The sequence below is a fragment of the Corvus moneduloides genome, chromosome 2, assembly GCF_009650955.1.
Source record: "Corvus moneduloides isolate bCorMon1 chromosome 2, bCorMon1.pri, whole genome shotgun sequence".
NCBI lineage: Eukaryota > Metazoa > Chordata > Aves > Passeriformes > Corvidae > Corvus > Corvus moneduloides.
In genome coordinates this window covers 17,975,776-18,003,416 of record NC_045477.1, presented here as the reverse complement: position 1 = coordinate 18,003,416, position 27,641 = coordinate 17,975,776, and the positions used below count along the sequence as shown (strand labels likewise).

At 38.9% G+C, this 27,641-nt stretch overlaps 1 protein-coding gene across 2 annotated transcripts; it reads left to right on the top strand.

Annotated features, from left to right (window-relative positions):
* TMPRSS7 (transmembrane serine protease 7) lies at window positions 1-27,641 on the top strand. Of its 2 annotated transcripts, none has more exons than XM_032098275.1 (17): window positions 1-299; window positions 1,062-1,192; window positions 3,496-3,563; window positions 4,599-4,792; window positions 5,654-5,692; window positions 9,280-9,508; window positions 10,846-10,976; window positions 12,207-12,319; window positions 13,891-13,997; window positions 18,286-18,422; window positions 19,367-19,474; window positions 20,069-20,179; window positions 21,295-21,411; window positions 23,382-23,559; window positions 23,735-24,003; window positions 25,118-25,152; window positions 27,402-27,641. In XM_032098275.1, the coding sequence occupies exons 1-17, from the start codon at window positions 128-130 to the stop codon at window positions 27,570-27,572; spliced, it is 2,310 nt and encodes a 769-aa protein (XP_031954166.1). In that variant the 5' UTR covers window positions 1-127; the 3' UTR covers window positions 27,573-27,641. The 2 variants fall into 2 exon arrangements, with proteins under 2 accessions (XP_031954166.1, XP_031954165.1); XM_032098274.1 differs by having other exon boundaries at window positions 7-299; window positions 25,118-25,254.

Here is a 27,641-nt window from a genome sequence, read left to right as displayed (position 1 = left end):
GGAGGTGGAGACTTTTCTCTGAGGAACAGATTGGTTGAGACTTGTTGGTCAGTCAATTCCTGCTAGAAACATTCCACGATTTTTGTTGTCTTTCACCTTATTTTAGGCAGCCAACATTTCAGTCCAAATGGTATCTGCAGAAGACAAGTTGGCAAAGAGGATTCTGGCAAGGAAAAAGCATGACAAATTGAAGAAAAAAGATAAGTTGCTATGGAATTTTCAAAACAAAATAATTCTCTTTACCCTCATTCTATTCATTTTAGGAGTTGTAACCTGGACATTACTGTGGCTCTTCATTGGTGAGTTGCTGAAAGCTCATGCCAACTCCTGTATTGTTATTGCCAACAGTACTTTGAGATTACTTTAGGATCTCAGTTGTCCTGAGGGCTGTTTCTAAAATAAACATGGCAATTTTTAAATGGGGTCTGAAAAGCTTTTGTCTTACTAAGACTTAACAAGTAATTAGAAAAGCAGGCATATCTGCTGGCTTTAGGGGGTGTGACTTTATTTCAGCGTTATGCGAAACATTTTTATGTGCAAGCTGATTCGCACGCTTGCACATAAATTGACGTGTTTTTATGAGCTTGATTCCTCCGAAATTTTGCCTTCCACTGTGTTTCTTGGGCTTCTGAAGTTCAGGTTATTTTTCAGAATAGATTTAAGGAAGTAAAAGGAGAGTAAAATAAATACGTGTGTAATTAAGCATTAAAAGATACGTTTTCCTCTTTAGACCCCTGATGCTAATACTGCCTAAGATTCCTTAGGGATGCTCCAGAATCTGGATGTTGATACTGCCTTCATTATACTGGCTCATTTGTATGGTGGTGTCTTATCTGGTGTGTAGGGAACAGGAGCTCAATTAACCATCATTTGGTACACATGTAGAACAGTTTGGCTATAAAAGTGTAGTGTTCTTTGGGTAGTTGTTTCAAACTAGAAACTAGATTAGGCCAAATAGATTAATTTGGTTTAGAATTTAATAAAAAACCTTAATTGTTATTTGAAAAAAAAAAAAAGAAAGAAAAGAAAAAAAGGCTAACTGTCTTCTTTGTTTCTTGCAGTTCAGGCAGAAAACAAAGATGCACTGTATTTTGTTGGACTGTTTCGTGTTGCCAACATAGAGTTTCTTCCAGAATATAGGCAGAAAGAGTCAAAGGAATTCCTCTCTATGGCACAGACTGTGCAGCATGTGGTAAGATGGGTGGGCTGCTTGGTTAGCAAAAAAGATCAGAGCTGTGAACAAGTGATGTTCAGGTGCCATTGAAGCTGCTGTGGTGTTCTTACACCCCTTTCACCCCACAGGATTATGTGCAAAGGGTGGCTGTGTAGAGGTATGGAGGAACTGACTGCTTTCAGTTTGTTAATCACAAACTGAGTTTTGAACAGGTCTGTTTGTTTTTTACATTTTACTTAAAATTTTACATACTTCCCCCACAAATCTATGACTAAAACTCTAAAAAAGTCCTTAAACTCAATTGCCACTTTTTAAACATCAAACAGATGAAATCTTTCGCATTTACACTGGCATCTTCTGCCAGTCTTCTGCCTTAAAGCATCTATAATTACCCTAGGGATCACAAACATATTTACATTTCCTTCTGATACTAGGTATTCTAAAGACCATTATTCTTCCCAAATACCTTTCAGCAGACGAAGCAGAAACAGAACTCTGGATCAATAGCTGTTCTACAGCAGGAAGAAAAGGGTGGAAATCTTGGTTAAAAGGGAATTTGACTTTGAAGACATTTGGTGTAGAGAGCAAAAATACATTAATGCCAGTCACTGCAGTACTGTCCACACAAGGATTCAAGCGACTGTGTAAAAACTGCTAAACAAAAACAAACAAACAAAAAAATGTTAGATACAACCAAGAAATTTTTCCATAATTACTAAGTTTTTGTTATCTTATAATGTGAACTAATGTTCCTGTTTTCCGGCTCTTTCCAAGTCCTGCATATTAATCATTAAATTTCTTTCAGATAACCAGTGCAGGGTATCACCTTTCCCTGCTCTCCATGGAGCAGCTCTAACCTCCTGTGACCCCTGTGTCTTGCTCTTGTCTCAGAGCATCCTGCCCTTGTCGTGCATAGTGGAGAGAGGTGACAGACAGAAGGTGTTGAGCTGCCAGTGTCACCTCCTCCTACTTGAACATTACTTGGAACTTATTCTTTTTCTTTGCCTGAAATCACCAATGCATTTCGCATTGCTGAAACTGGGCTTTGTGGCAACCTTAACTATTGACTAAAATTGGTAGGGAAGTGGGGGATTTAGGATTTTGTTAGTTGTTGTCCTCAAAACCCTTTTGTTCATGGCTGCTGGCCCAAAGACCCCAAGTGGTAGTAGAAGAACCTCTCAGGATAGGTTCTTTTCATTTGATAGTAGCAGTAATACATAAAATCCCTTGTACCTTAGTCTGGAGAACGACTGAGCTCTACCCGCTTTTTTTAGGCCTTTAAAATTATTGTTCAAACTTCCCGTTTCAAACAATAAAAGGGATTAATATGGATGTGATTTTTACAACCTTTGAAATAATCTGTGTCATAGTCCTTTGGGCATTAGTTTTAATCATAAAGCGCAGAGTGAGGTCTGAACAGCTTGAGGTACATGCCACCTTGTGGCTTTGAACAGGAAGGGGAGAGGAAGGTAATTGTCACACTGGTATTTTCCCAGCCCAACAACAGGGAGAATCAGGAGCTTGCTTTGCCCAAAGGCAGTCCTTCATCAGGGAACAGGGAGAGATTTTGCTTCTCCACATGTTTTACACTGTGTGTATTGGAAAGAAATATGTTAATACTAAGCTGTTGATAAAGAAAATATACACAAATGAATCAAAGTGCAAGAAATTCCATGGAAACATTAAAAAAAAGAATTCCTTAGCTGTGAGGGGAATCAAAGCACTGGGGGTTCTCATCCAGGGAAGATGTGGAGTCTCCGTGCTTGGAGGTAATCAACTGGAAATGGCCCTGAGCAACGTGGTATAGTTGGCCATGCTTTGAGCAGTGGACTAGATGCTCTCCAGAGGCCCTTTCCTGTCTCAATCTTTCTGTGATTCTGTGGGAAAAGCTCTGATATGTGCTGTTCACTGCGCGTTAGTAATAACACAAAAAATGTTATGAGTGTGTGCATGTTTCTTGAAGTTTGGCCTTAAGTTTTAGCATCAGCATAGGGGAGCCCTGTGTGTTTGGGATTTTTTGGGTGAAGGATATGCACCTTTTTCAAAATTCATTTCTATGGAAAGAGCATTACTGTATATGTCAGCTGGCCATGGGCAGAAGATTTGATGTTTGCTGGGAATATTGGATTTGTTATGGGTGCATTGAAGAGCTGGTCTCCCCATCTCCTGCTCTGCCTAGCTTGGCTGATGTATGTCTGGAAGTGTGTGCATGGTGGGTAATCTTGGTGGAAAATAGGTTGTTCGTAGGAATGCCTAGGCATGTAGCATTTCTAGGTGTGACTGGTTTTCAGAATGCTAAATCTTTATAATTTCTCTTTCAGATGAACTTGGTCTACACAACTTCTTCTTTCTCCAAATTTTATAAGCAGTCCACCGTCTCAGAAGTCAGGTAAAACTGCGGTTGATGTAATTGCTTTTCTGCTGGCCAGGATATAATGTAAGAAGCCTGCAAAACAAGCTTATTTTTAATGGTTATGATTCAATGTCTTTGCTATGTACTTGAACTGATAGCAAAATAGGTTTATAACCTATACCAATTCACTTAACAAAAGTAAGGACAAACTAAAGTCATATAAACAGTTCCTTGTCTGCCAGGAATACAATGCAAGATGAACAGAAATAATGTCAATAAAGAGGTTTGGTGATACTTTGGCTCATGCAGAAGTTTAACTACTTAAACATGCTGTTGGAACACAACTCTGTGTAATTGACTAAATTGCATGTATTTTTTAGGTAATGTTCTTGGAATAAAACTATTTTCTACTTATAGAAGAAGCAGGAAATTTCTATGCAATAAAGTATTCTTACTCTAATATTATGCTTGCAATTAATGTTAGAAGTTTAGTTATTTCAGTCCTCTTGAACCCAATACAGTTTTGGTTCAGAAACTGGAGGTTTCTAGGCTGTGTTTGATTCAAAGGTCTTTCTCCCCACTAAAGAGGTAGAGAGTAGTGTGAACATAAACGGCCTCTAATGTGTTACCTAAATAATCTAGGAATCGTTTCTTACATCCTGCAGCACACAGTGCAGGGTGAGATGCATACCAGTGCAGAGCTCTGCATTTCTGGAGATGATAGTTCTACTGTTTCTGTTCTACTATTTCTGTTTTGATCTTTAGGAAATAGTCCAGCTCTAATTCATGTGTAGACAATGTGATTTCCATAGATCTCAAAAGTCAGGAGCCCTCAGGAAATTAGCCTACTGAATATTCCCAACTAGATATGAAGAGTGTGTTTGGGTGTTTTGGGGTTTGTCTTGTTTGCTTGATTTTTTTTAAGGGGAAAATATATATTCAGTGGGTTAAAGTAATTAAAAATATGGAAATGAGCCATATGCTTCTGAATCTGTACTTCAGAAGCTTGGGCTAAGAGCCTAGTCTTCAGAGAACTTCCAACAGGATGATAATCTGAGCTCTTTTTTTCAGTAACAACAACAATGGAGGCCTTCTCATTCATTTCTGGATCGTATTTGTGGTACCACAGGCGAAAGGGCAAGTGCTGTGTGAGGATTGTGTGGCTGCTGTTTTAAAGGATTCCATTCAGACAAGTATTATTAACCGAACTTCGGTGGGAAGTCTTCAGGGCCTTGCAGTCGACATGGATTCCATTGTCCTAAGTGGTTAGTATTAGAGCATATCCATATCCTTGAGGAAACACTTCAGTAAGCAAACATTTTTACCTTGGAGTAGCAAATTCTATAAATAAACTAAAATCTTGATCCTACATCTCTAGCTTCTAATACTAAACGTTTAATAGGAAAAAAAACTGAGAAGGAAAATAAAAACGAGATTTGAGGTCAAATTAAGGTACAAATTGTCCTTGTAACCAGTGATTGCAAAACTTCCTGTATTGGGAGTGCTCATGTTCATAGTCAGGAGGTAAGATGGATACCTTGTAGGCAGATTTGGGTTAGTCTGTGATTTTAAAAGCATAAAAAGATGAAGGGCTAAGGTGGATCACATGGATCAAACTTTAGCCCCTTCATTGAAAATGAGACTCTTATCACCCCATTATTAAAGATTCAAAAACAGATTATAAAGCTGCCCATTTGTTAAATAACTCCTGTGACATTCCTGTCTGGGGAAAAAACTCACAATGTGTGATTCAAGCATCTGTTTAATGTATTTAGTTACAAAATGTTTAATGATTTTCCATTCTGTTGACATCAGACAGAACAATTCTGTCAAAAAGAAAGCTGAGAGAGATTTTGTGGCCAAGGATGAGAAAATGACCTCCTGGGTACCTCTGTCGTAGTCCTTCAGTTGACTTTGACTGCTTAATTGCCATGCAGTCTCTTCTTGCCTCACCTCCAAAACTACAGAATCTGCAGAAGTGAAGGGGGCTATGGCAACCCCACTCATCGAGAGAAGTGTTTTGTCCTGTGTGTTCAGTGTATTAGGACTGAGATGTGATTGAATAAAACCCTGAATTCTGGATTTCAGGCAAACAAGAAGACTCACACAACTCTTTTTCTATGCAGCAGGTCTTCGGTCAGATTATTGGTCAACAACGGGAACAGGTAATTCACCCTTTTGGCAGCTTCCTTCAGAGGAGAGGTGGAGAACAAAGCTTTGAGTTCATGACTTGAACTTAAAGATACTGTTCAGTGTTAATTTAAGAGGGTTAAACTCAGCCTTGGCATTTAAGTCCTGACTTACTGAAAGAATGACCAAGAATCTTGCAAATAACAAATACAGAAACTATCTACCTTTAATCTGCCTGATAAATTTTTTAGATGTACCTGGTGACATAGTAGGAAACAAACTAAATCAGGTGTTTGCTATTCATTGTGTTGACCAGCAGATTAACCTTTTCTAAACTGGACAGTAATGAATTTAATATGCTGAACAAGAGCAATGCTTTTGTGCATCCTTTATCCTCCTTAACTCCCTTTTCTCCAAGGTTAATGGTGAGTTATTCTTTTGAGTGAATTCCCTAACAGTAATTAGTTTAGGCAGTTGAGTTTTCCCATGTTGTGGGAGACACTATTTGTACACCTGCTTGGTTTCATGTTGTAGACCTCCCAGAAGGATTCTTTGCCAGTGTGCAAAGCACTGAACAAGGAGTTCAAAAGTACAGTACATCTACCTTTACTAGTATATGGAGTAGGTACCTAAAAAAAATGTGCTACTAGGCTTAGCAATAGGCTAATCACCTTTGAAGCAGACACCCGCTAAGACTCTGTTGAGCCAGCAGTTATCAATCAGCTGGGGATGTGTTGGCCTTCCTTGCTCCTTGACACAAACTGACTCTTCATCTTGAGCAGTTGCACTGTTTAAGTTTTTCAAGGGCTTTACAGCTTTCTGAATTTGTATTTTTCTTTCATGAGACATTTTGTTGCACTTCTATCTGTGATTTTCACTTCTGTTACTTTGCAAAGGTTTTAGCTTGCATTTTTTTTCAGAATCCAGTAACTACTTTTGCCACGCACCCAAGTCAAGCTCTCCTAGTTCTGAGGTCCACAGGCAGACTTCAGGTCACAGGGCATGGGCCAGGGCTTGCAATGGGGATTGCTAACAGCCCATAATTTCTCAAAACTCAAACAAGTTTGCTGCAGCATTCACTTGTTAAAAGCCTCCTGACTTAAGCTGCAATGCATAACAATATTGGCTTCTATCGCATCTCATTACATGCATTTTATTTCTATAAAAGAGTTTTGCATATTGGTGTTTGCTTGCATAGCGATTTCATTTCCCAGTTCAGTGTTCCAGGGGAAAGGAATTAGCACAGTTGGAACTTGGTTCCAATTTATTCCAGAATGCAGCCCCTAAACCGGAAGACATTAAGAAGCGCACAACACAATAATTGTTGCTTTTTTAGTCTTTTTTAGGACTTATATGATATCTTTCACATGAAGGGAAAAGGATGACCTGCCATGTTCTAGACACCTTTTGGAGACTTTATATAGGCAGCTTTTTATACAGCTGGTATCTGTGGGAAGCATGGAGGGGGTATGTAACAAAGTCAACAACATGGATGGCCACAGTAGTTGAGAATCTTATACTAGTGCAATTTTATTTGTTTGAGTTCTTTGGCTGTGTCCATTTAGGATTATGGAATATGACATGGAGGTGAAAGTGATCATGCAGCAGCACAAAAGGAATGAGCATCAGCAGGCTGTATTTTGAGAGAAACGTAGTTGACTTTGGGTATGGAGACGCACCTAGTGGTTGCTTCAGGCACAGACTGGAGTGCAGATTTATTGAAGAATGATGCTGGAGAAGGGACTCATGGACATTCAGCTGACGCAAGGTTCTTGCCTTGCTGTAATATCTGGTTGTGCAGGGTTTGCTTGAGTAAAGACTTTATGCAGCTTTGGTTTCAAGCCAGCATGCTTGCACTACTTGTAGTTCTAGAGTCAGCTCTGAATTCTCTGCACTGTGCTCCATAGAAGCAGTGAGCTCTCCCATTATTAATTACTTAGTAGAAATAATGGTAGTCACATAATTTTAGAGATTATGATCAAAGTTGGCTCTGCTAAGGATGACTAACTAAGCACAAATAACTATTACAAAAAGAATGTTATTGGGAAGAGATAAGAACAAGGAAGAAGGAAGAACAAAGCTTTAAATAGCTGTAACTGTAATTCATTTGAATGGAATGTGACCCTTACAGATTGTTCATAAACATTCATAGCATTAGTTTCGAGATTGTTATTAAGAAGTGGAAGTTGGACAAAGCCTGCCACTTCCTGTCTTGATTAACTACTGGTCAAAAGGTCAACATTTAATTTGAGTCAACAACTAGTAGTAAACTTTCACAGTGCTCTAATTGGTTTTCCATTAGGGTAACTATTTCAGAGACTTATGTTGTTTGTAATAGCCAGAAATTAATGCAAATATTCACTTTGTATCTTATTCCCCCTAATTTGCATTTCCCTTTTTTCTCACCTTTCAAAGAGCTATGTTAAGAATTTTAGATATGACCAAACAAAAATTCCCTACTTTTTTTGCTGACTGTGAGCTGCAATATTGAATTGAAATAAAGATCTCAATATATTTTATTTGGAAATCACAGTTGTTTTGGCTTAATTGGAAAATTGGATGCAAGTAGAATAATATTCTTCTTATCCTTGTCTAAATTATGGCAAAAATTTTTACCCTTTCCTTTGTAAATGTTGTGTAGGGTAGGTTGCATAATTTGTATTTCACAGTATTTCCATTTCTAATGGTGATTTCTAATGCTGCAAAAATTTTCAAGAAGGGGCAGAACAAAGTCCTGATCTGAATTAATTTTGATCCTGCTTTGAGCAGGATGTTCAGCAAGAAAAGTCCTCCATCCCTTCCAAATGGAAGGACTTGGGGAATCCGAATTTGTTGCTACACTTCTAGTTCATGTCATGATAAAACATTGAGAACCTTGACATTTGATCAATAAAAAAGGTGGGGGAATACAGACATGTAGCTGCATTTTTGCTTTGATTTTGTTTTACGTATTATAAATATCATAATGTCCATAGGGGCAAGCAGTTCATTTATGCTTTGAAAGTAGATGAGTATCTCCCAGTGAAGAATTATTAGAGTCATTTATTCTCTAGAGAGTCTGCGAAATTTTAACTGCAATCTGTACAAAATGGCACTGCTTTAGTGGAAATACCGTGCAAGAACTGAATTACAGCACTTGTTGGCCATACTCTGTACTTTTATGAATAGACTGTTCTTTGACCACAGCGTTGTAACTAAGATGAAAACAGTGAGTGGCACAGAAAGCCAGAGAGGGACTCTTTACAAGGTCAAGGGGGAATGGCTCTAAGCTAGAAAAGGGTAGGTTTGGGTTTGGGGTAGGAAATTCTTTACAGTGGGGGTGGTTGCCCAGAACAGCTGTAGATGCCCCTTGGAAGTGTCCAAGGCTGGGTTGGATGGGGCTCTGGGCAACCTGGTCAAGTGGAAGGTATCGCCCTCATGGCAGAGAGTTCAGAACTAGATGATCTCTTAGAACCCAAACCGCTGTATGATTCTATTATTACTTTGTTTTTCAAGTTAGATATACTTTCATATTTTGCTTTAGTTTAGCACAAGGATTTTAGGATTTCTTGTTTTAATGCTATGTGGATTTAGGAGTTTTGGAGTGATTGCATCCAGTGTTGAAAATGTGACATTTTCACAGGAACTAATTGCATGTATGATCTCTATGCTGACCATCTGCACAAGCACTTTCCTCTGGATATGCGAGCTACCTCAGAGGGAACAATCTGCTATTTTAAGCTTATTGCATCTGTGGGCCACCTTATCCGCCTTTCAATAGTATCCCTTCAGATTGAAGCAGATAACTGCATCACTGACTCGCTCACCATCTATGACTCTCTGATGCCAATCAAAGATAAGATACTGTACCGGTGAGTATAAATTTCTATTGATAATTAATTGACAACTTTTGGGTTTTTTCTGAAGATCTGCCATCTGTATTTTGTGGTTAGTTTGTTTTTGTTAAAATTGCTCTGATCTTCATGTATTACTCACATAACCCATGACAATTTAAAATTTCTTGGATAAGTTATCTTGCTAGTAAAAGGGAAAATTTTCTTCAAATATTTCTCTTTTTTTCAACTGGAGTGCATCTTCACCTAGCTACAGAACTATGAAAAATTCACACATTACTGAGCAAAATTTTCTGTTTCTTATCAGGAAACAGATGCTAACTGAAAGAGAATGTCAAAATTTCCTCCCTTAGGCAAATTCTTCTGTATGAAGATTAGTGCTTTTCAGATGAAGACTGAAGTTCAGAAACTAAGTCTCATGATTTTTCACTTACTGGCACTCACTACTTCAGTGCTTTTTTTATCTGCTCTATTTGTTTAGAGGGTTGTAAAAATGTAGAGTTGAAGCTGTGATGGGTTGAGGGATGTGGACTATTCTTTTTTTCTTTTTTCTTCTCTCTCTTTAATGATCCATTATGCTTGTTTAGGGACTTTTTCTTTGAAATTCCTGATAATTAATTCCATAGGACTACGTAAGTCGAAACGAAAAGACAGCACCTTCATGAAGTAGACAAAAGCTCAGTGTTTTCACCCCTGAAACCCTTTTCTCTGGCATTTCAGTCTGTGTATAAGCCTCAAAACCAGAGCATTTGCTTTTCAGTCCTTTTTGAGAGCTGTCCTCTACCAATCTGTATCTCCAACTGACTTGTCTGTGGAACAGCGGATGGTGTTCACTTACATGTTAGTATCGGTAGAGGACTGAAGATGTCTGCTAGGTTATGCATATGGAAAGTAACGTGTTTGGGTTTTTTTTATTGAGACTTCTTATTGGCTCAGGTTCTTAATTTCTGACTTGAAGAATAACTTTCTTGTCTTTCCCACTGCCCAACAAGAAGATAAAATTGTTGGTCTAATAAAATAAGATTTCTCTTTCTTCCAGCTTTTCGTTAATGTTGGCTTCATTCATTTTTACTGGGAGTGAAGGCTGAAAGTCATTACCTCGTAGAGTGAACCATTCCATATCCATTTTCATGTTTGCAATTTCTTTCTCTTTTTGTAAGAAGAATTTCCAGTATTGGGTTTAAACTGGCCTTGTAACAGGTATTTTTGTGCTTAAGAGCATGGAAATTTCAGTGGACTTTGAAGTAGGCAAGATCTGAACCAGTGGAAAATTTATGCATAGAGTGAGAGTAATGTGTTAAGCTTTTCGCTTTTTAAGTGATTGCTTATGTATTTGCTCTTTTCTTCCCCCTCAGAGCTTGTGAACCACCTGATTCATTGGTGTCACTTGTGTCCACAAATAATCTCATGCTGGTAATATTTAAGGCAGCACAAGTAAAGGAGCATAAGGAATTCCATGGCTATTTTGAGGTCATTACACAAGAAAGTAGGTTTGTTCGGTGTTTGGAAGTGTGTTTATTATATTGTTTCTTCTAAGGGCCTGAAGTGGCTGTCATGTTTCTGACTATGGATAAATGATTCCTGTGACTGAGTTTCTTCTTTTTACAGGTGCCTGTCTCCCCTTCTTCTCCTTTGCATTACTGTGTGCCTTCCTATTGAGTAATGTTATCTGATCAGACTAGTTGTGAAGTATGAAGGTAGAGGGCTGAAAGCAGCCCTGAATTCAGTTGGCGAGGGCTGCAAGGTGCCAGTAGATGGAGCTATTATTTCAGGTGTAGCAGTGGCCTCCCTTCTGCCGTGGGACTCAGGGATCATGCTAAAGGTGGAAGGATGTCAGCACTAAAACCTGCTTTCAGAAAAAAAAACCTTCAATTGCTTTGTCTGCGTTTGCTATCGGTCCCTGACTCCACAGGAACACAAAAGAGTCAGTAACGTTTGTGTGTCAAGTCCATCACTTTATTGCTTATATATTTAAGTGGTTAGATCATCATCACAAATAATACAAGGAATATCATGCTAGTGGCACGAGGGGAAAAATCTCACACAGCTCAGTGCAAGGAAATTCAAGTTGCTTTAAAAGATGCTGCCTACTTTTCATGCTGACAGTAATTAAGCATTAATATACCATCAGAAAAGCATGTGATAAGTTCTCCATAATAAGTAACTTCAAGTTCCGTTCTGTGTGGGTTGTGGGCTGGTTGGTTGGTTTGTTTTCTTTAAGTTTGAGTCTGGATTTTCTTTGTTCGTTTCTCTCTGTGTGTGACTTTGTCTTTAATGAATTCTGTAAATCCATTGAGCAGTCATATAAGAAAGTTTTGGTTTCCAGGAGGTTGATTAGTTCAGTATGTTGAACATTTCACTTCTAACTGGCTGCATTCTAAGACTAGAGGTCCCTGTGTAGTACTGCAGTGTGGATGTATTGATATTCTTGTTTGCAAAACTTTCCTCAGTGAAATAATATAAATAAACTTTACAATGTGTTCTTCCGGTCCTGCAGAGCCCAGCACTCATCCCTGGATCTTTACATCCTTTGTCTTCTGTGTGCATCATTGGGAAGGGTCTCTTTTTACAACTTGAATCCCGCTAAATATAATTCCTCACCTGCCCCACTTTGCAGTGACTGACTTGTGATAAATTTGGATGCTTCAACCCACTGAATAGCTTTACTGAAAGTGTATCAAGGTTTGCCAAATTTTGCCTCTTTTTTTTCCCTTAGAGTGTGGAAAAGCAATAATGACAAAGGAGAAAACTGGCTATGAAGGGAGAATCACAAGTCCCTATTACCCAAGCTATTATCCTCCAAAATGCCTGTGTGCATGGAACTTCCAGGTAACATGACTGTTTCTCTCTGAGGCATTGCTGTGTGTTTGGGGAACAGAGAGCTTAAGTAAAGCAGTGATTGAGTTGGCAGTAACCTGCATCTTCACAGACGTAGTAGTTTATAGAAATGGCATTGATGTTTTGTATCAGTTTTTTCTTTTTTCTCTTTCTGTGCACTTATTTTTAAGGAAGAGAGCATAGTTCCTAAGGTGTCCTATTACAAAGGTGAAGAGCTAAGATAAGTTTTGACGTTTAGCCAGCATAATTACTTCATGGCAGGCAATGTAAGACTTGACTGTTTTTAACTCCTCTCTTCCCACTCTCAGAAATTTGGATGAAAATAATGTACAAAAAACCTCCTCTAACCTAGTTATTACCACCACTTCTCCGGTATCTTTTCATATGCCTAATACATTTAATTTGTCTTCAGAATGGTCTGTCCTATCAGCACAATCCCATAGACTGTTTTTTTAATTTGGTATCCTTTTCCTTCATCTTTTTAGGTACTCTCCTGAAAGCAAATTGCTGAAAGCTGACATTGTTTTAAAGTAGTTTTGTTTTCTCTGACATGAGTGTTTCCTTATTAGTGCTGCTAAAATAAGGTCTTTGACTTAGGGCTTGCCCTTCAGTGTTTACCTCTCTAAAGAATATAGCAATGGGTATGATGAGGTCCACTGTTTACCCATCTTTCTGCTTATTGTTAAGCTAGTGATTGCCCACATTGAATCACAGCAATAGAAATTAAGTCCAGCGAGCCATGACCTACAGCCTCTTGCCCTTCTAGAATGATAAGGCGATTTTGGGGGGGCTAAATTTAAGGTCTTCACCGTTGACTTCTGATAGAAAGGTTTATTGCTCAAACCAGTTTCATTTTCAAGATTTTATTTTTGTACAATGTTGAAACTTCACTCATTTCCCAAATTATATTTTCTGTAAGAGAAGAGGGGAAAAATTTTCATTTCTGGATTTTTGCCCTGAATCAGCCCTTGTTTTTAAATGAACCCTGCCTTGCCTTGCAAAACATGTTCTGATCCTTTTATGAAAGGAATTTCCAATTAAGTATGAACACTCGTGATATTGCTGGGTTTAGAAATGTTTTGTAAAATACTAAAGAATGCATGGCTGAGCAGGTGCTAGCAGAAGACTATAATATTGTGGTAGAAGTAAATCCTAGCATTACAAAGGTGACACAAGTATTCCAGGCGGTATCTTAACTCTAAAAATCCGCTGGGGCTCTGTGTCCCTACACAAGTACATTTGGATGTGTTTGAGTGCTTTGATCTTGATACAAAAGCTGCTTTCTATGGTCAATGGCTCTCTGAAGATGAGAAGGCTATTGGCTAGAGGGGGAGAAAGCCTGCAGCTGTGGTGGGGCTGTGCCAACCCTTGCTTTTACTCAGGACTGAATAGCTGGCAAGTGTGTAAGGTGCTGGCTGTTGAGCTGGTGAAGCCAGCTCAGCTCCCAGAGCATGGCATTGCCAAGCTCCATAATTGCTGAAATAAGTTTATAGACTACTGTGTTCTATGCCCACAAAAGGAAAAAAGAAGACTGCTTGCACTGTCTTTCTTGCTCACAACAGACTCCACAGAAGAGCCTTGGTATAGCTCTGAAGTTTCATAACTATACCATTAGTGAGAAGAATATTAAAGGCTGTGAGCGAGGGTGGTGGAAAATTAATGAACGCATGTAAGTACTCCACATGGATTATTAATGTAATGGTACCAAAATAAACCTTCCCATTACTATTGCAGCTCAGAGAGCTTCCACAAGGACAGAAGTAATTCACGGGGTGCCCTACCATTCTTTTATTTTAGCTGATGATGTACAGTCTTTATAAAATGTATTTATATACATATAAATATATATATATAAATTTTTACATATATGTATGTATATGTGTATATATATATATTCTACTGAAAAGTACCAGAAAAATGAAGACAAAAGTCTTTGGTACTCTCTGGAGAGAGAGAAATGGAAAGAGTTGGATAAAGATCGATGTCCTGTGAACCCTAAAATAATTCTGTGTTTTCTGGGGCCATTAAACAAGGTCTGTTTAAAACCCTTTTAAGTGTAACTTAATACTAAGATTGCTCAAGAGGACAGCGAATCTAATTAACTTCTTGGTGAAAGCCATTGCAATGAGATGATTGGAAATAGAACTGTAACTACTTCCTCATTCCAGTCACTGGCTCTTGAAAGAGAAACTGCGCGAAGTGCCTTTCAAGGAACCACTGTTATTTCTGAAGTGTTCTTTATTATAATATTGCTGCTGGTTTTTTATTAAGATACCACTGCTTTCCCAGCACATTGTCCACCCATTCTTTCCTCAATTTTGAAGTCATCTTTGGAATGCTGGATGATGAGGCAAGGCTAGATTTAAAACATCAGATTTTTTTCTTAAACTTCATTCAAATGGAAACCTCAGTAAGATTAGTCTTAAACTGAGTTTCTGAACTCACTACTGAAAGTAAGTCAATTAGGCCCTTTAGAGTGCAACTGAAAGAATTACAGAGAGAAGAAAAAACTTTGTCTGTTCTTCAATACCATGTTGTATTTATAGAGAGAAAATTCAGTTTGACGCTCCTACAATTGTGCCTTGATGGGAATTGGTTGCTGGACGAGATGAGCACATAAAAACACCAGTCAAAACACACCACGCTTAGTGTGTTTGTGGGGTTTTTTGGTGTTCTTTTTATGACAGAAATGGAAAGATTTGTGTTATTTGGGATGGCTGAGATAAAAAACAAAGGCAAAATCTGGAGGCAAAAATGATAATAGGTTCATACTGAAGGATTATCTGACAGAGAATCCTGAAAGAATCTGAGCAGCTTTTTGATAAACCTGCCAATTATGCATTCCACAGGATCAAATGTCCATGATATGATTCTTAGAAGCGCACTCAGGGTTACTTTTGAAGTACTGCACAAGAACGCGTGCTCCTGATTTCTGTTGGAAGTTGCTGGTTATAGTAGTAGACCAAGACCTCTTCCTTTGAAAGAGAGTATTTTTCACTAAAAATAAGGCTTTTGAACTTCTGATTTTCTGTTCTATGTTTACTTTTAAGAGGAAAAATTATGACTTAATGCATGAAACATGGTGATGTTTTATTTTCTTCTTTTTCCCCAAATTTTAATAGTTAACGAAATGCAGAGGGGGTGGGGGGGCAGGGGACCCCCATCTTTCTTTTGCAATTGTGCCTTATGGAATGCTTATTCTGTTATCTTAGGTAAAAATAGTTAATAAACTTTGAGATACTGATATTAGGAAAGACTGGGACCAAGAAGGTGGTGCAGATAAGGTTCCTTCAGACCTCTAGGGACAGCTTTATCTAACCAGAGACACTGAACACAACCATGCAGTTCTTCCTCGTGGACATACAATGCTCCACTGCCTAGTCAAAGAAGTTACAGCTGATGAACTGCTTTTGCTGAAATTCTCAGAGGCAGGAATACCAGTGAGTCTCTTGTGAGCAGGCCACTAGAGGTTTATGTGAACACAGAGGTGCTTTATTTGTCTTAAAACTGTTAGTGCAACATCCCACCGTTTCTGAGCAGCATGCATGTATCTGCTCATCCCCTGAAAAACTACCCCACTCACTTTTCCAGCATATGGGACAGGATCCCCTTAATCAGTTTCTCTCTGGAGCAATGGCACAGAGTTACAGATGGTGCTTTGCAATTTCCATTTGCCCTGGACCTGGATATATGACCAGTAAAACACCAGCAAAAGGCTCCTGAGGGCCTGTAGCTTTGTCTTACAAATCCCATGAGCATATGGCATTTCTCACTGTGTGTAGGAGATAGCTTACTCAATGTACTTGTTCCAGCTTTTCCACAGATGGGCAGCAATTTCCTCTACTTTTGGTGAGATGAGTTTGTTTTATTTGTCTGAGAAGGGGTCAATGCAGCCTGCAACTTTTTGGGGTTTTTTTTAATGGTGCTAGGGTTTGTTGGAAGGAAGATTGTCTAAGTGACTGACAGGAGAAATGTAGAAAATGTCTGTGGGCTAACTGATGGGAATCAGATTGTTAGATGGCATTTTGCTGTGCACTTTGACAGGCTGTTTTAGGTTGAGAGCGTTGGTGACAAACACTAAAATTAGTGACAATTAGACTTCCTGTTGTAGGAAGTCTTCACTCTTAACACTGATGGATTTGGTGGGTGCATGTACTGGTTTGAAGGCAAACCAGTGGGAAAAATGAACTCCACACAAATATTTTGCGAGAGATTCAAAGTCAGAACTACAATTTAATAGGAAAATTAAAATAAAGGCAATAATACGGAAACACTGGCTTAAACTGACAAAGTCAGAATACGGCCTGACACCCTGTTGGTGGTGGCTGCAGTCCCTTTGGAGTGATGGATGTGGTTTTGTCAAAGCAGTGATCCTGTAGAAAGATCTGGTCCTTCTCTGGAGGTCAAGTGGTGGTTATTGAGATCCTGTCCTTGAGTATCCAGTGGTAGTGCTACCGTGGTGTTCCAAGCCTCAGATTATATACAGGTAGGAATGTTTGGTTCCTCCCCCCAGGGTGGGATATCTCACAGTGGGATGGTATAATTCTATGAGTCACTCTGTGAGACCTTGGTGGTCCATTAGCAGAGATGGCCCCCCAGGGTGGCTGCTGCTTCCCCAGTGGGAGTTACCAGGACTGAGTCATGGTAAAGATAAAGAACACTGCTCCTCCCATTTTAACAGCTTGCTTCTTTGTTTGGGGCTTCTTTTACAATTAATTTTCCTATAGTAAAAGTCTGTAAAATTAACTGGGTTTTTTGCATCTGCTTTCAGGATGTCAAAGAGGAGTCTTGTTCTTTTAAATTGTTTTCTTCCTTTGTTTTTCACATTGCTGGAACAGAATCTCCTAGATCTATTAACAGGATATTTCATTTTAGTAGGGTGAAATAAAGCACACATGAAAACATATAAATGAGTGTGTCCATTCCCTGTGGCAGACTTCACTGGGATGCTCCAGACACTGAGGCAACATCTGTTCACATGGAAATCACTGACCAATTCTTCTCCATTCATTGACATGAAGAGTAGTCCCAGTGCAATGCTTGATGTGAAAAATACACAAGGGAAATATTTACCTCTGGCTAATAGTCCACTAGTCCGGTTAACAATACAACAATCCATTTTTGTCTTTTGTTCTTTGTGTTCATCCTGTTGTCAGCGAGTGACCTTGTACTGCTGTCAAACAGGTATGTGTGCCAAGTCTGCTAAAAATCAAGAGAGCTGCCTGGGCTCTTAAATCTATTTAAGATTCATATGTACTTTGATTTTTGCAGGAATATTAAAGCCAGATGTTTTCTTGTAAGTGCTGCATCTTTGAGGCATTTTTGTTGAACAGAGGAGAGGGTCTTTTTTTCCACTTCTAGAACAACCTGTACTGTTGATGTTCACTGGTTTACTACATTTAAAACTGTTTCCATTTTTAAAATAATGATCCAGCAACCTTTCCCTGGTCAAAGAGGCTTTGTTTGTTGTGGGGTTTTTTGCTTTGGGGTTTGTTTGTTTTACTTTGCTTTTTTTTTTAATCTAGGTTTTTTGTTGCCCCCCCACACCCCAGCTAGAGATTGGCCTATTTGATGAAAGGGACATTAGAAATTCATTAACAATGGATGGGTTAAATGTTTGCTGGCATCAGAGAGCATTTAGGTTTCTCTGAATCAAGTGGCACCTAGGCAGAAGTCCAAGGAGCCACTTTGTCAAAATAGCAACTGAAAGTCGATGTGCATCCAAGGCATTATTTTTAAGACTATTTATTTGAAGGCATGATATTCAAAAGTAAATTTCCACAATGTTAGTGGTGAATGAAGGCTGGGTGACCACCAAGAAATATTTTTGGTTTGGGTTCTTAATTAAAGTATGGCAGATGACTGTATTTCTGAATTTGAGTGGTGTTGACATTTAAATCGTATGTAAGGCAATTTTCCTATGAAGGCTGCTCTAGAACTTGCATGAACACTTCTAGGTACTGTGGTTACTATGTTGATCACCAAACAGTATTCCATATTACAAGTTCTGCTGTCAGTGTGGAGCTCCAGTGCAGTTCGAAGGTCTCTGAGAAGCCCCTGCTGGTGGAGTATGGCAGCTACAACATCAGCCAGCGTAAGATGGATTTTATCTTTTTCAACCCTTCTTTGCATTTCAGACCTGTGAAGCAGCATTTTTTGGGTCCGGTAGGACTTAATTAAGTTTATGCAGGAAATTACCTGTTGGGTTTCAGTTCATTTTCTTTTCTAATCTTACTAAGTCAGATGACTAGCAAACAAAGAACCTTTTCTAGGCTGCACATCTAAGGTTTGTGGGCATGTGCAGCATGTTCTGGTTTCCTGCACGCACACAGTCTATTCTCTTCTGCACAGTCCTCAAAGCTTCCTGCATGGCTATGGCCATGGTGCAGCCAGTTGAAGTCTGCTGTTCCTGTTTGTTTTCATCCCCAATGTTTTGTTTGCAATGTTTCTATTGCTATAAGACTTCAGGTAATGAAAAGAGTACCAAATAATCAACTGCTTATTTCACGGTTTCCATATATTTATATATATTGTGTTCAAATCTGAAATCTGAGATTAAAAAAACAGCTCAAAACGTTAATAAATTCTGAGACCCTGAGTTTTTTCCAGTCCTGAAACAGACAACTTGTTTACTGGTACTTTTTCACCTGTGTTAATCTTACATATTCCTGTTAAAGTAGTAAAGAAGCAGTGGTTTCTATACATAATTACTAAGCAGCCTTGTGTTGTACTGTATAACACTGGCTGATTTGGTCCAGCCCTAGGGAGCCTATGGTACATATTCCAGGATTAGCTGAACTGGAACTTTAGAGAAATTTTTTCCTCTTCTTTAAATCCCAGTTTTCAACATTTGAATTCAATTTAAGGCTGGCAATGTATACAGGCTATAGTAAATTTAGATCAACTTAATTGTTCCTTGGAGAAGCTTAGTGACTGTAAATTGAAACAAGCTGGCAATATTTGTGAAAGGAAATTTTGAAGTTTGGTTGCTTGGTTTTTTGTTTTGTTGGTTTTTTTTTTTCCTTTTTTAACTTCCAGCATGTCCACCTGGACATTTCAAGTGTTCTACTGGCTTATGCATCCAGCAGATGCAGCGCTGTGATGGCATAAACAACTGCTTCGATGAAAGTGATGAACTTTCTTGTGGTTTGTATTCACTTATTAGAGATCTTGATGAGAAAACACAGTGAATATATTCTCTAGTCTTAGAAGGCAGCTGAAACAAGGTGAAAATTTTTAATGGGGATACCAAAAGATGTTTTCAGCTTCCTTTATATGTCCAGGTACAGACTATCCCTCAGTCTCTTGAGTGCTTAATTCGTAGTTAATTGGCAAGGGACAAAACCAAGAATGAAGAAGGTATGGCACTGGAGAGCACAAGGAAGAAATTTACATGTGCAGTAATAGCTGTAGTAGGCTATATTTTAGCTTTTCCTCATGTGATAAAAGCTAGCAATTATTAATAAAATTCTGTTCCATTTTGAGATGAGTTATTCTATTTTTGTGGGGGAATGACAAAGGGGGGTGCACAGAGTAGATGAGAGTGATACTAAACATCTCCACCTGGGGAGCTCGCTGAACTCTTTTGTGCTCTATTTGCTCCACGGATAACGTGGCACTCATGCCCATCCTTGTACCGTGCTGTGAAGGAATGAATGTGGTATCCAGGCACAGCCAGAAAGGGATGTGTTAGCATTTACAGGAATGCTTCTGTACCTGATTTGGCTTATGTTTTTAAAGTTGTCCCTGAGTGGAACTGTAACTCCAGCTTAGCAATACAGGACAACTTGCTTGCCTGCAATGGAGTACGTGATTGTGAGAACGGAAAAGATGAGCAGAACTGCACCCACAGTAAGGCTGCTCTCCTGAGTAACTTTTTTTCTCTCTTTTATCATCCATCTTGTCCTGACTTGAATTCTGGATGCTGCATTCAAAGGGTTAAGAGGCACTGTCAAATCTCACTTGGGCTATATAACTCCATTCCATTTTTCTGATATGTTTAGAAAGAAGCCATTACTGATTTTAAACTGTTTCTTTTTAATAAGCTCATGAACATCTGTTTCTGCAAAATACTGGCAGAATAATTAAGTACTTCAGGTGCACGCCGGGGATCTAGGGATTTAAAACTTGAATCTGAGATTTTATCTCTTTACAGCATAATCTGTGCAAATTAATTCCTGGATCTATTTTACCATCTGTAAAATAACTATAAAAATGATGGTTTCTCTCTGGCAGTTTTCAGGGTTGTAAGGTTAGTGGAAGCCATAAATTTAGCATTAGGCAAATGAAAGTTGAATCAGAACTTTCTTGAATTTTTTTAGAATAGATGGACACTGTGACATATGAAAGGGAGCACAACTGAAAAGTGCTGCAAGTGATTTTTTGAAGAAAACTTTTTTGATCCCTCAGAAAAGACAGTCTGTGTAAATGATTACAGGATACTTCTGTGTGCTGACAAGAAAAATAGATTGGGTTTGAGTGGCCTCATTTATTGCAAGCCACAGGGAAACAGGAAAATGCCGAGTTTAGGGGTTGCAGTTTTACTGGATACAGTTAATAAGGCTGGTTTCATTGCAACCTTTCTTTTCACATTTAGTACTGAAATACAAAGGAGAGCTTCTTTCCAGAGTACTGGATGTTTTGTCTTGCCACCCTTACACTCTACATCTAATTTTCACTACTATATCTGTGTTTGTTAGTGTTGCAGGAAAGAATGTGACGAAATCTTTGTTTGGACTCAGCCAAGTAAATGCACACCCAAGTATAGATGCAGTCCTATTTGAATAATTTATTCTGTTTAGAGGTTGGTTTAAGCCATTCCAACCAAAGTGCTTTTTTGTCATGTTACTTCGTATCTATTAATACATGTATTAATATATGTACATCTTCTATCTGTGCAGACATGTCTTCGTGTGTTAAGCTGAGCCAATGGTTGTTTTGGGTTTTTCTCCTCACAACTATTTCAGGTATTCCCTGCACCAACCACATGTTCAAGTGCAGGAATAACATTTGCATTAGGAAACAATATGCAAGGTGTGATGGGACTGTGGACTGTGTTGATGGAAGTGATGAAAGCAGCTGCAGTAAGTTCCTTTCAAATGTTCATCTTTCTGAACTTTGAACTTTTTACACAATAAAGACTTATTTCTTCCTGTTTTGGAGTGGGTACAAGTCATGCTGGAGGTACTGGATTTTTATTGCATTCTCTCTGTGACAGTGGGGTAATAATTAGCTATCAGTTTACTTCAGATCTGGTTGCAGAATTTGCCAAGATCTTGTGGGAGGGTGGGCTTCCAGTTATGGGGAGCCTTAGACAGCTGTACTGCTTATCGCAGCTATGCTAAGGATTAGGGCAGCAGGGTTAATTACAGAGTGAACTTGCTTAGCTAGTGAGGCAGCACTTTTGTTCTCTGCAGCAATGCCAGCACTTTGCTGAAGTCGGACTGTATTTGGACTTCAGGAGTGATACAGCTGCAATGAGAAAAAACTCATGAACTTTTCACTTCTCTGACTCATCCAGATGGTGAAGACCCCAATACTTTATAGTATCAAGTTATGTTCTACTCTTAAATCTTCCTAAAGTAACCTCTGTACAACCTTTTCAGTTTGTTTTGCTGTAACACAAACAGATGATTGTCACTGCAGTAGCAAAAAAAAAGTGGGGTTAGGATTAGTTGCTTAAACTGAATGGTCTCAGGTATATTACATAACATGGACGTGTTGGAACAAGTCCAAGGAAGGTTCATGAAGATGTCTGAGGGCTGGAGCACCTCTCCTATGAAGGCAGGCTGAGAGAGCTGGGGTTGTTCAGCCTGGAGAAGAGATAGCTTTAGGAAGAAGGCTCTTAGCACTTTCCAGTACCTAAAGGGGCCGACAAGAGAACTGGAGAGGGACTTTTTGACAAGGGCATGTAATGATAGTACAAGGAGGAATGGCTTTATAATAAAAAAGGGCAGATTTAGATTAGATACAGGGAAGAAATTCTCCACTGCGAGGGTGGCAAGGCCCTGGCACAGGTTGCCCAGAGAAGCTGTGGATGCCCCATCCCTGGAATTGTTCAAGGCCAGGCTGGATAGAACCCTGAGCAACCTGGTTTAGCAGGAAGGTGTCCCTGCCCATGGCAGGGGGACTGGGACTAGATTAAGGTCCCTTTCCAAACCAAACCATTCTACAATGTTATGATTTTGCCTGGCCCTCAGCTGCCTCTGGCATGCCATCTGTATGTCAAATCTTTCAGCACTTGCTTTGGTTCCAGTAGGACCTCTTAAGAGACTAGCCATATGCCTATTTTTATTTGGAAACGTTAAAGGTGCATTCGACGTTTGGGACATGTTCAGGAAAGGGTCCAGAAATATTAACACCTGTGTGTGGGACTAAAACTCCTGAGCAGAAACTTTATGTGCAGGCACTAGGGATGGACATGAGGCTCTACAGAAGGGTCTTTCTTCCTTGCTTTTCTAATTAAGAGTTCAGATTTTTGTGCTGATGAGACATTGCTTCTTTACCTGTTAGTAATATGCAGCATTGTCAGACTGTCAGTCACTTCCATAGAAAATAATGATTGTACCACCTTGTTTCTCAAATAAATGTCCAATCTCCACATACATTTTTTCTTGTATCATTCCCACTGTTTTGGCAAGAAATACGTGTTCTGATGATGTTGAACTTCTTTGCTGATGATCTCCTTTCAGGTCAGAGTTGGCAGCATCAAAAAGAGATGAGAGATTGCTTATTTGTGTATATTCATTGTGATGCTTATTAGATCAATGGATCATGTGACATTTATGGCACAAGAAATATTTAGGGGCTAATTTCTGTAGCAGAGCTAGAAAAGCAACTTAGTAAAATTTCCAGCCTAGTGCCTTTTTATGGAGTCACCTCTTGTTTCATTAATAGAGTAGCCAAAGAGAGAAGTTTTGAGATTATAGCAGGAGAACAAAATAGATTTCAAAATATTTCAAAGTGCAATATTTTTTCATGCCCTGTGTGGGAAGCCGCCTCACTAAAGGAAGGTACTGGAGATGGGGATTATAACCTGAAATATCCCTTGCAGGTTGTGGCAGTAGCAAGATCAGCAATCTCATCTCTCGGATTGTAGGTGGCTCAAACACTGAGGAAGGTGAATGGCCCTGGCAGGTCAGCCTTCATTTTGGGGGAGCTGCTTACTGTGGAGCATCAGTGATATCCAAAGAATGGCTGGTGTCTGCAGCACACTGCTTTCAAGGGAGCAAGTAAGTAGTCTTCCCTCTAACTCTATCCCAGACATGGTCAGGATCCACAAGTGCCTTTAGGTTCCAGAGTTTGAACTGCATGGAGGTGCTGCACTCCCCTTTCCCCAGCCCTGCTGTCAGCAGGTGTTTTGAGGTACTTTTTTAAGAAATGTCTTCTTTGTTTGCTCCCACCCAGGCTGGCTGACCCCAGAGCATGGCGTGCCCACCTGGGCATGCAAATGCAAGGCCGTGCCAAGTTTGTGTCTGCGGTGAGGCGGATCATAGTCCATGAGTACTACAACAGCCGGAACTATGACTACGACATCGTGCTGCTGCAGCTGAGCACACCGTGGCCGGACACCATGAGCCACCTCATCCAGCCCATCTGCCTGCCTCCCTCTTCACATAAAGCCCGCAGCGGGGACAAGTGCTGGATAACAGGTTGGGGCCAAAAGCAGGAAGCAGGTGAGTTTTATCCCTTCTGCTGAGCTAATCTTATTCCCAGGAGCCTTCACACCTGGGGGCGTGTGCACCTACCTTCGTATGCTCAGGAAAATTGGCTGCTGGTCCCATGGGTCTGAAAGTCTTCCATATTGTGTTGTTGGTATAGGGAGCTTCACTTACTCCAAAATATCAGTGTTGTCTTTCCCCTCTGTTCCCCTTGGAGGTGTGGGACACATGGAGTGGTTTTTCTCTTTGGGTTGCTGGTTATTCGTATGTGAAATTAAAAGGCTGGTTATTTGAAAGATAAATGTAATGCCTCAAAAAGAACCCCAGGGGGGCATTTTTCCCTGTTTCTCTCTATTCCCTTTGTCAGTTTCTACAATGAAAGTGCCAAATCAGTCTTTTAACTTCAAAGTATACTTTATTACATACTAGCTTTATCAAATCCTAAAACAAAGTTTCATGATATAAACCAGCGCTTGCATATTTGAATACGTGAGTGAGGGGTTTTTGGCTATAACCAGATTTTGAAAGGATCACCTGATGAGATTGGGCCTGCTGTATTCAAAGGAGGGGAAAATGTGAGTTAATTCTGTTGTTATTATTGTTATTATTAAACTATATATCTTATAAAAAAGAGATGTTTTACCAAATCTTTCAGATAGAAAGAATCAAATTTGGGAATTGGTTCTTTATGCTGCCAAAATTCACATTCTGAAACTCTGTCTCATAATCTTAATCTTGAATTTGGCTCCTTCAGATATACTGCTCTCGCTGCAAATCTCTCATGTGGGGATCTAAATATCTTTGTAAAATTCTGTTTCCTTTTTGAAATAAAAAGAGAACAAATTAAGAAGTCTTGAGACATTTTGAAAAAGACAAAAAACTTTTTGGCCAATCCTAGTGATTATGCCATTTTATTTGGTGTGTCCAAAGGACCCAGATCACGTTACACAATTGCCTGATAGTTAGAAGAGGCTTTCTTCTGTGTTGCAGTTAGTTGTTTGGAAACTGGAATAATTCAATGATCAAAAGTATCTGTGGATATTTCCTGAAGACTTCTTGTTTTGTATTTCAAAAGATGAGTAAAATGCTAAGATCTGTTGAATCACCCTTCTCCAAATTTGTTTTCCAGATGATGAAGGTTCAGCAGTTCTTCAGAAAGCAGAGGTAGAAATTATTGACCAGACATTATGTCACTCCACTTATGGGATTATCACAGCTAGGATGTTTTGTGCTGGGCTATCATCTGGGAAAAGAGATGGGTGTAAAGTATGTATCTCAGCACTCTTTGCATAGAGCTTATCTTGTCTTTCATTGTTGCATGATGAGGTGTAAGAGTTGACTGGCAGACTACTTTGTGGTCAATATGTTTCAGTTCTGAAAAAGAGCAGTGTGAGAATTGTCTGTCAGCAAATCTCTTCTGTGGGTGATTTCAGAGTTCTGCTGCTTTATGTGAATGAGTAGCACCACTAAGTTTCAGTCACAGGTCAAGAGCCAATCAAGTTGCAAGTCCCTATAAGCTGAAATCAGGCAATTTTTGGCACAATAGGCTCTCAGCTGAAGAAAAAACTGAGAAACTAGCTTGTGTCTTTTCAGGATCCCTCCCTTCCAACTTGGAACTACAGGACTGTTTGATGAGATGCAGACAATTAGGCATAAATTTACAAATGCAAGATATTTCTGATCTGGAAAAGCTGAAAGATGATAAATGTAAAGTGCTGAATTTACTCGTAGTCAGTAGTAGTAAAACCTCATAGATACACAATATGTATCTATATGACACTTACTATTACAGATCTAATATGCCATATTATATTATATTGAACTTACATAAACCATACATATTTACTGCTAAAACAGTAGTAAATTTACTGCTGAAATAATAATAAAAACATTTTTTTATGATGGAGATCTGGAATCTTCAAGATATTCTAGCTTTCACTAATCTACATAAAAGTGAGTGAGACTACAATGGCTGAGGGAGTATAATGCACCAGCTGTTTTTAGAGGTTAGTGAGAGCACTGATATTAAGTATCATTTTCAGTATCTGGAGAATTTGTTGGATTATGGCCACTCAAGATATAGGCAAGGAAAGGCATCATTTTGGCTGCATTTTTTAAGGGCAAATGATTTGTGTCTGTGACTGGCAGTTGTTAGATCTATTCAAATTGTGGTATTCCTGTTTTGTGAAAAATGCTGGTGTTCCAGCTGGTGTTTTGTCCTAGGAATGAAAGAAAAGACTTGCAAATTTTACTTTCTAAATGTAAAATATTAATTGTCATGGAAGGAAGAAATTGTCTTCCAAATTCTTAACCTTTTTGAGGCAATTCAGGGTAATCCTACTTTGAGGAGAGGGTGCCACCTAAGCACCTTAGAAGAGGTCCCTTCCAACCTGCATATCCCAACAAACTATAAAGTGAAGGCAAAATAGTTTTCTAGCTCTAACAAAATATTTGTCTAGAAAGAAGGCACTTCTCTTGCAAAACATCTGAATTTTGCCAAATGCACCTTTTGCTTTTGGAAGTTGTTTAATACACCCAATGTTTTGGTGAAGTTTAATGTACCACTGGGTGTCTTTTTCAGAGATGCTGTGTGTACAGCAGAGCCTTACAGGTTTAAGTGTACAAGTATAAGCTTGGTCCAAGGAATTTTCTCCAAATGGTGGCAAATGGTTTTACACCTGAAGCTCTGTCAATGCATTCCTACAAGAACACCCTAGCTCTAGAAGAGTCGTAGTTGCTTTGTCCTGTTACAGCATTATGACATCCTGTATTAAATTCTGAAGTCTAGAACAGACTTCATTTTAACTGCTCTATTTACAAAGACATTATGAGCCTCTAAACATTACATGCTAAACATTACATTACTAAAGGACAGTGCTTAGGCTCTTTTTCCTTCTTAAAAAAAAAATCAAGAAAAACCACAAACACAAAACAATTGAGGGATTCCATCTGTTTCCATTTATCTCTAATTTGAAAGAAGTCATACAATTATTAAATAGTTTATTTGTTATATTAATTTTATTTTTTTTTTAATATTTTTTTAAAGCTTACTGGTTTTGAGTTTTAGTGTGTAACCTGTGAATGTATGAACATGTTTAGTAGCAGATTTGGGGTTTACCTGTAAGTTTTAGGCTAGACAAAAAAAGTGAATTTCAAATGTAGTCCCTGCAAAATAATATCTTAATTAGTGTCTTTAAAGAGTGAGAATTATCTTCTCTCTTGTGAAAGAGCAAACTTTGGTACAACTGTGCAATCCCATCTACGTGAAAAAAAAACCCCTATCAAGTGTTTGAACTATGTGACTATGAAAATATAATCACTAGAATTACTCATGCAAAATATCTCCCCTGGATTTTCCCCCAGTTTTTATAATTCATATTGCAAACACATATAACTCAATATATTATTTTTAGGGCGATTCTGGTGGACCACTGTCATGTCAAAGCAATGGAGATGGAAAATGGTTTTTGACTGGCATTGTGAGCTGGGGTTATGGATGTGGAAGACCAAATTTCCCAGGTGTCTACACAAGAGTGTCAAATTTTGCACCATGGATACACAAATATGTGCCTTCAGTCTTGTAACTTGAAAGCTGTTTTCTTGGAATAAAACATGTCCTAGATATCTTCATTAAAATCATATTTGGAAGAACT